This window comes from Lampetra planeri, unplaced genomic scaffold (assembly GCF_965212315.1).
Source record: "Lampetra planeri unplaced genomic scaffold, kcLamPlan1.2.h2 scaffold_1481, whole genome shotgun sequence".
NCBI lineage: Eukaryota > Metazoa > Chordata > Hyperoartia > Petromyzontiformes > Petromyzontidae > Lampetra > Lampetra planeri.
The window spans coordinates 1-9303 of record NW_027614203.1 but is presented as its reverse complement, the minus strand read 5'-3'; the positions used below and the strand labels follow the sequence as shown (position 1 = coordinate 9303).

Sequence of the window (9303 nt, the reverse complement as noted above, 5' to 3'; positions counted from 1 at the left end):
TTTTTTTTTTTTTTTTTTACTGCTGAATGAACAACTGGCTTTTTTTCTTCTTTTTTCGGACGCCATTTCCAACATTCTCAGTTCAGTTCTCCTGTACAAGGTGCTGTGGCCAAGAGTGTCCTGCAGGAGGCGCCAGAGATAAACACAGTGAAGAAGCTCTTGTCAGACTGTCCTTCGGTATCTGTCCTGCAGAAACTCCTATTTATTGTGCGTTGAGGGGCTTAGTCACGCACGTGAAAAAATGAAGTCCATGTTGTCGTTGTTGCTTCTCATCATTTGGTTTGCAGATGCCCAGCTGAGGGGCCGGAATGGTAAGTCCCAGTCTGCTGGAGCTTCTTCTGTCTGATCTGATCAGGAAACATGTTGATCAACTGAGAAGGCTCCGTGCTTCATGTGTGCTGCGCGATTGTCTGTCACAGAAAGATTCAAACATTACTTTTCTCTAAGTTTCTCTAAGATCTGTGGCCTTGGGGTGCTCTGATTATACCCTTTGCTCCTTTGGAGTTCTGTTTTGGTTTCTTTATTTCCTCAGCTTTCTTCTGTGTGACTGCAGGCTCTGGGCTGGTTTGTACTTTCAAAGACAGGACATACAACCCAGGAGACAGCTGGCATCCCTATCTGGAGCCCTTTGGGTTCATGTTCTGCATGCGCTGTGTCTGTGCAGAGGTACATTCTCTCTCACATCCACAAACTGCACCTAATGCTGATGGTGCACACTTAAAGCTGTGCTTGTAATCTCTCAGACAGGTCACGTGAAATGTAACACCATCAAGTGTCCTCCTCTGCTGTGCGACAACCCAGTGGCCGACCCTCAGCAGTGCTGTCCAAGATGCACGGGTACATTCTGAAGCCTTGTGACTGGAGAAGCTCTGTCCGTTTACGCTGTTGTTGTGTGGTCCTCAGATGAGCCCAGGATCCCTGCAGGGCTGAGAGCGTCGGTGAAGTCCTGTAGGTATAATGGAAGCATTTATCAGCCGGGGGAGACCTTCACCAAGCATGACCTCTTCCCATCCAAAAGCAGCAATCAGTGTGTGATATGCTCATGCTCTGTAAGTTGTGTCTGATTTATTTCTCCTGGTGCGTTTGGTGGAAGCTGTTTACAGTTACACGCTTTGATTTTGGACGTGTGAGTACACTCCACTTAATAGACAGGGAAATGCAGAACGTTGACTCGTGTAGGTTTGCATGGTTTTCAAGCAGGTCAGATTCATCCATAGTAAAAGCTTCATTTCCACATCATGCACTGTTCAACCAGGAGTGTGTTAACAGCTGACTAGAAAGTAGAAACCTGAAGCAGCTCATCCACCATTGTTATGTGAAATAAAATTTTATAAAATGTTTAATAAAATGTTATGAGACCTGCTGGCTGTTATTCCCTGTGATATTAATGTAAATGTATAAACAGACAACGTCAGATTTCTCTCTGGAGCACCGACTTGCTTTACTACGCAGTTTATAAAAATCTGAAAGGCTCTCTTTGATTTTTCTTCCTCAGAATGGAAATATCTTCTGCGCTCTGAAAACGTGCCAACCCATCACCTGCTCCTCGCCTGTCGCCATCCCAGATACCTGCTGTCTGATGTGTAAAGGTAATCAAACCTGCTGGAGCTGCAGCCACTCTGTTCTCAGTGTGGACTGATCATATGGCAAATTAATTTGAATTTCTTTTCTGCAGTGATATATGAATCACTTAAGTTTATGCTGTGTTCTGTTAATACAACACTGATGTATGATGCCGTGGAATGATGATGTGGAATTCAAACCCAGCCAGCACTCAGCCGCCACGTTTCCTTCTGAATCATTTGGCCCTTGTTTCTTTCAGATCACAGCAGCTCGGGATCGTCATCGTCAGAGGACGGAACCCAGCAGCTGAACAGAGGCGTTGTATGTTGGGAAATATTTCCAATACTTGTGTCTGTTTGTACACTTTTATTGATTTGGAGCTTGCTGACCATGACCTTTCATCCTCATAGGGCACAATAGTTTCCACTCTATTGTTTCGATTCATAGCAAAACCTTCAATTTCCCCTATGAGTCATGAATCTATTTGTTTTAGCTCGACAGGAAGCGCCGCAAAGTGTAATAATAGATAAAAGACTTCTGTTGCATCTGTGTTTTATAAAAGAGGCATTCAGTTGACCAGTGTTCTGGAGTGGACAGCCTGGTGCGGTCGGACCAAGGTCTTCGCCCCAGGGTCAGGGCTTCCTCCAGAGGCCTGAGCCTCAGTAAACTTAACCTTAAAGGTGCTTCCGAGACCACTGTGAAGATTTTATTACAGAGGAAACACCAAAGAGGTGAGATTGTCCAAAAGTAAAGGTCCTTTTTTATAGCGATTTGATTTTATAGATATGCTCCTCACAACTTTAACAATCATTTCCATATGGAGCACTTCACTCAGATGTTTTCCATTCCCCTTCAGTGTGTTTATACAACGGTAAGACGTACTCTCATGGAGACATGTGGCATCCAGTTTTGGGGAGGGTCCTGGAATGCATCCTGTGCACTTGTAGTGATGGCCTTCAGGACTGTAAACGCATCACGTGTCCGAGCCAATACCCATGCCAACATCCTATGAAATCAGCGGGAAAGTGCTGCAAGACTTGTCCTGGTAGTGAAACATGGCTCATGAACAAGTGAAACTGATGTTTGAGCATGACTCACTGGCAGCTGTAAATGTGTCTCTGTCACTTTTTTCTAGAAAGTAAAGCTGAGAGTAACCAGACCCAGTGTTACCACGGATACAAGAATAACCTCCTGGTGTATAAAGTAGAATCAGCTTTGAAAGTGAACGCACCCAACACAGTTAAGATCATCGCTGTTGAAAGACAAAGCACTGCTGAGGTTGAAGTACAAGTATGGAAGGTTGTTGAAGGTTGGTGAATGTTCTGCAGATGGCGTTCAGTAAATTGAGTTTGATGAAAAGATCGATGCCAAGACTCATTTACAGACTGTCAACCATTTCTTCAGGAAAAAAAAGGTACTGCTACACAAACGACTGATGACTTGTTTGGTGCTCTAGGAATGTTACAACTCATGGACATTGGTGATGCTCAACGGAAGGATATCATGGCTCATCCAGAAAATTACACGTTACTTACAACGCTTGAAGAAGGTGAGTTGAGGTGACAACGTCATGGTGTGTTTTAAAATCCTCCCCATGTCCATCTTTTTTTTTTTTTTTTTTTGCTCTGCGGGCAGATTTATTGACTTGTGATATTTTATTTTACAGGAACTTGGAGAAAATTTAAAGAGGAAGTAGGAAATGTGAATAAAGATCATCAGACCCTTTGTGAAAATGGCGTTCGTGAAATGGTGACTTTCCTAAATCCCCAGCAGATGGAAGGCCTGTGTTCACCATAAGTGTCGCTCTTCATCCATGTACCTAGGAATCAATAATTATCTTCAGTATTCATCATGTGTGATTTTGTGCTTCGTTTGTGTGATATGAGAGGAATTACAACATGGTTGGTTCACTACCGGACACTTTTCACTGCGTCAGTTCCAATGTCATATTTTTCCATATTTGTAGATTATTAAAGTGTAAAACACTTCACCTGGCAGACAGTTCTGCCTTTATTGCCCATTTTATTAGCAAACATTCATTAGCAAACATTCATAATGCATTAATTCCCTCTGCTTAAAAAGAATGACATTCATTTGCATTGAAGACCACATTGGGCAAGTGTTCCTACACATTTTGTTGAAGGATGTTATATAAATATCAACATATTTATTTTAAATGCAAGCTGTTTTTAAATGTGTTGGTTCTTCTGTAATTTCAGTGTGTACATCCAACAGTATAAATGCACATAAAGTGAAAGAAAATTAATATCTGGGTCTGAAAATCGATGCTACTGCTGAAAGGTCTTAAAACATTATTCTTCAGACCTGCAGCAGAAATGACTGTGCAGAACATATTGTGCTTTTGACATCAACTACCAAATCTGTGGTCCTGTGGTACTGCAGCAATACTGTCATGGCTCTGTGTGCATTTCAATAGCACATGTGTTTTTGAAAGTGAACTGTCACATTTGGTCATTGACTAAGGATTTTCTCAGCATTCCGTTGTTTGATAATACACAACAGTTGTTGATTTACTTCTAGACAGGACATGACTTCACATTCTTTGTTGATTTAACGTTATTAAATAATACCACGCTAAGCATGCAGAGCCTCTGAGGGTTGTCACTCATCCAGCTCGCTCCTCTCCAGCTCCACCATCTGTTGGCTTCGGCATAAATACTTTGGACATATTTTTTATGTTTTAGTCATTTCATGGATGAGACCAAAGACATTACCCTGCCTCAGCTGGACAGCTGGATGCTTCAAAAGAATAGAGAATTGTCAGAAATGTTTGTGATAAAGTTTGTGTAAGGTGCATATTCTGTATGAAAGCAAAGGATTAGCAGGATTCATGATGGATCTTTGAAAGATTAAAAAAAAAAAGGCTGACAGCTTAGTTTGAACGTCCTTATGTCAATAAGCCTTTCTTTTGCTTGAAGCTGAAGGTCACTTAGATTAGATCTCCTTCGTTACATTAGACAAAGAGAACACCTCAAACCTTTGGTAACAAAGGACGTGGTTTTACCTCAACTGTCTCTGCAGCCGTTGGACAACTTGACACATCCACAGGGAGACGTAGAAACGCTGGAGCAACCTTTCAGAATGACTGCTAAACAAAAGTGTAGACATGATCTTAATGTGCAACAGATACATATAAGTCATCTTTCTGACAATTTCTAAGATGTATCTAAGTAAGATTGTTCATGAACCTTTCCAAACGTGTCAAAGGAGTTCAGAGTCTAATTCATATTGTATTATGTATAATACAAATAAAACAACAACAAAATGCAGATAAAATTGTAAATGTAACAAATGAAATTCAACTTGAGATGAAATTTGCAAATGTGGGCATCAGGAGCTACAAGGGCAACATATGAACTACAAACAGCCTGCAGAATGAAAAGTTCAGCTCCCAGACTAGCCACAGGAAGAGAACGTTCAGTGAGGGCACCCACACTGCAAAGGGGATGGCGTCTGGATGTAGATGTGTAGTTCCATTACCGATGAACGTGAAGTCACGTCCAGACTCTGAAAGTAGAGAGCAGAGTACCAGTGGTGAGCGGGCACCTCTCATCCAACAAGAGGCCAGAGGAAAACCAATGGATGTAACACATGGTTGGCTGGTTGGACGCTCAAGTCGCCCGTCCAGGCAGGTGTCAACGTATCAGTGAGCGAGACTGAGCGGGCCCTTCACAATAATAATGTTTTCCCTCTGTGAGAACTCCTGATGTGCTCCGTCCTCTCCTCTTCCACAATGATTCATTGTGTTTGGTTCTCATGTTGTGCCAGACAGCTCAGACTGTCTCTCACTCAAGGCATGAAGCAGTATTTTCTGGTATGCCTTCGTTAAAAACACCAACATACTTCTGTGTGATCTGCTGGTCCTGGCAGATTTTTTCTTAAATGTCAGAAAAGCATTGTTGTGTGTTGGATGTTTACATGCTGCTTTAAAAGAACTCTTCTACAACTCCCAGATGTGTCGTTCCCGTCAGAAAACCTCAGAAGATCATTTTTTTGTGGATGTTTAAATTCATTACACAGGCCACTTCAGCTATGCATGCTTGGCTCTGGCATTTGTAACAGCCAGTATAAATCAGGCTGTCAGTCTGCTGTCTGTTAGTGTGTACTTCACCCTGCTGCCCATGAAGCCACATATTCTCTGAGAAGTGAAGAAAATGTGAGACTCAGGGTCACGATTTGGCACTTTTGAAGCATTATGACACGAACAAAATTGGCTTTTGTTAGGTGTGTTCCTACAAATACAAGCAAATTCGTGCATGTTACAGAAAAGGATTTCGTGTTTCCTTACATTTCTTGTAGCTTTGCAAGGCTGATGCAATCTGGGAGTAAGTACTTTTAAAAAACAGAACAAAACAAGTCCTCGTCTGCTGCAGAAAGCGGGTCCCTCACAGATGTGCACAGTTTGTGAGAAACTGAGGCATTGCAAATAAATCAGGCACTCTTCCGAGTCAAACGGGACCAAATTGTGTTAATTAAGTCTGATAGTTGTGTTTGCTTTCATAGCTGATTAAGGTGCTCAGCAGAACTTCATCCAAATAGTTTACCAAGTACTCTGTTTTTACTTACCCACTCATTAATAAAGTATGCGCTGATCATTTTAGTGAGTGATTGGAGTCTGGACAGAATCATGGACAACACAAACACTTCCTCACTTTAACTAGAACATTTGACTTAAAGGTCCAAACACATGTTGAAGGAGTGTGATTAAAACCAGACCACAGTGAGCTGTAACGTTTCTAATAGGACAGAAAATAACTCTCCAGTCTCCGATGTGTAATTACAAATGGCCAGTATCCGAAAGCCTTCCCAGGATTACATGATGAGTGTGTTACAGTTCAATCGTCCATCAAAAGAAGTGATGAATGGGTCCAGTCTACGGTGAACTAATTTGGCATTTGATTAATGAGGAGTGTTGATGAGGCCTATTCTTGTCTGAGCCAAATCTGGTGTCTGAGTCTCCACAGGGTTATTCGCAAAGTTTAACTGTTGGCCTCTGGTCAGATCTTTTCTCAGGCTCATTTCAGACGTAAACCTGAACTGGGATGTTCATGACACAGACATATTGTATGCTTGTGTCATTATTTGTACAATGTGAGCCAACAGTACTGCTGCGTCATAAATTCTGTCTTCACAAAGATAATAATGTCCAGTTTTGACTGCCACTGCCAGCGGTATAAATTTAACTACATGTTTATTAGTTCAGTTTGAGCTGGAATGTGCTCTTTTCAAAAGGTTTTGCCACCCCAGTTAAGTACATGAGAGGGGCAGATTATCTGAAACACATTTCAGTAAAACACCCCCAGCTGCCGCAACCTCAGTAGCATACAAAAAGTAGAATTATCACCTTTTGGAGCTGGCCAGAGAGCATCGTAAATCACCTCCTGCCAGAGTCTGTTTTCAGTTGGCGACTTACCTCACCAGTGCGAAAATGAAGGTTACAGACAAGAATAGCTGGGACTTGGTGTGCTCATTGTTGATATTACCGTGAGAGAACGTCCAACAAAAATGTTCAGTTTCTTTGCTGCACCACGTCAAGTAAAACAAACTGACAATGAAACATCTGGAATATTATTCCATATCTCTATGCAATAATTTACAGACTTCCAAACGTGTGTACGTTTTGTACTCAACCTTTGTCTAAGCCTCAGAAGGGCTTTGTGTGGTCAGTGTGGGGGCAGCAGCTATGTGTGCTGTTTGCCTTACATATATAATTATTGTGATTTATTGATAGAAAAAATACTGTGGCAACAATTTTCGCCCAACAGGAATATTCAAAAGACGAAAATACTGCTCTTTTGCAGCATAGATGTTTGAAATAATAATAGTTTGAAGAAACTTTCTGCTTGGAAACATGTGAGGATTCAGTGCTGGAGGACAAATGTCTCTTATCATATTCCCATTTCTTTCACATTGGTACTTGTTGTTAACTCTTTGTAATACTTAACATCGTGTTCATTATGCTGACTGTCTCTATGTGGCGTGACATGTTTGTTTTTTTTCCAGAGTCTTCACGGTGTTGATGAGCCCATATGGTGCAGGTAGCATGTGGCCACAACTCCCACTGCTCTTGGTAAAGCTGGATCTCCATTTTCAAAATAGATTTCATTGTACATGCACTTTGTATAAAACGTTTTGACAACTACATCCCCCTTCTGTGGTTCTTCCAGGGGTTTCCTCCACCCCCCCCCCCCCCATCCCCCCCCCCACCCCTACCCCACCCTGATCAAGAATCCACAGGACGCACTTTACAAACTGCAAAGCTCATCAAGGCTTTGGGATTTGTGACATTTGGCTGCACCGAGCAATAGACCATTTGCACAAACAGGAATTTACTAGTGATCCATCCAAACGTGCAGTCATGAACTGAGGTCCAACTTTTTCAGTATTAGGTTCCAGAAAAAAAATTCCAGAAAAAAATATCCTTTCTGGTCATTTTATGACATATAAATGACTCATTAAATCAGATTTGCAATCAGTATGTTAATGTTTCTTCCAATGAAGGGATTTGTTATGTGATCAAAATGTTTTACAGCCAATATCTGTATCAGACATCAGATTCAGATAAACTTTATTGTCTGTCACAAGTTACTGCAATTCATCATACACAGATTCATTAAAACACAAACTAAAAATCAAACTTAAAATCAACATTAAAATAATATAGTCCACAGTCTTACTAAAATCGAGAGGGGGGCTGTTAAAAGCAACATGTATCTATTTCTGGTTGTTCAAAGGGAGAGATTTTTCTAATGTAGATTGATATAATGAATAGAACATTCTGGGATAACATACATTCAGTATACACAGAAGCTGGTTACATGTAGACTTATGTAGTCTCTAGTGTAGTGTAATACAGTACAGTCCAATAAAATATGTTGATCATCATGAGTTACTGTGCCTGGAATGAGTTTACATTCCACATCTGCAAGCTGCTCCAAGCAGAAATAACTGAAATCATATGACGACCACAAAAGAAACGGCTGAAGAACACTGACAGAACAATGGCATATTAAAGGAACTCATCAGTGGGACTGCGCGGCAGAGATGAATGTGAATAATCTACACACGTCTCAGTATTCTCTTCCATGGCAGCGCTGAAGGATAACGCCCTGTCGTCTGACCTATAGGAGCAGCTGTAGCTGATTCAACAAAGAATGTAATAGTTCACAATATAACGTAACACTAACTCCAACACTCGCAGCTTGTTTCCCTTTAGAAATGTGTGTCATGTAGTAATCCAACATACTGTGAAATATCTGCACGCACAGTCAACAGAAAACTATTTCAGTTGTGAAGAACAAACGCTTTGAATGATAAATGTCTGTGTCAAATATTTCAGTAAGACTTTGATGGATCTTCAGACACCTTCATGCTTTGAAGTATGTGTGTGCGTGTGTGTGTGTGTGTGTGTGTGTGTGTGTGTGTGTGTGTGTGTGTGTGTGTGTGTGTGTTGTATATAAATCCATGCCTTCAGTTTATCATGCTACTTTGCCAAATTCAAAATAATGATTCTTCTAGTGAGAAATCAATCTATTAAGCAAAACAATCAAACAAGACTCACCACTTAGAATGTTTTGTTCATTATTTTCTGGACACCTGGTCCAAGTTCCGGAAAGCAGGTTTAGAAAAAACTCTGAGTTGGTTTGATCCTCAAATGAGGAAAACTGCAGATTTCTCATCACTTCTAGATTGCTAAATTTCAAACACAAACTTTAAAGA

At 41.0% G+C, this 9303-nt stretch overlaps 1 protein-coding gene across 1 annotated transcript; it reads left to right on the top strand.

The window, feature by feature from the left end:
- Window positions 1-241: 241 nt before the first annotated feature.
- Window positions 242-3360, top strand: LOC144739417 (chordin-like protein 2). The gene is made up of 11 exons (XM_078622374.1): window positions 242-311; window positions 533-666; window positions 744-837; window positions 904-1049; window positions 1496-1589; window positions 1823-1884; window positions 2126-2294; window positions 2420-2608; window positions 2699-2872; window positions 3020-3112; window positions 3230-3360. Exons 1-11 carry the CDS (start codon window positions 242-244, stop codon window positions 3358-3360), a joined length of 1356 nt encoding a protein of 451 aa, XP_078478500.1.
- The last annotated feature ends 5943 nt before the right edge of the window (window positions 3361-9303 follow it).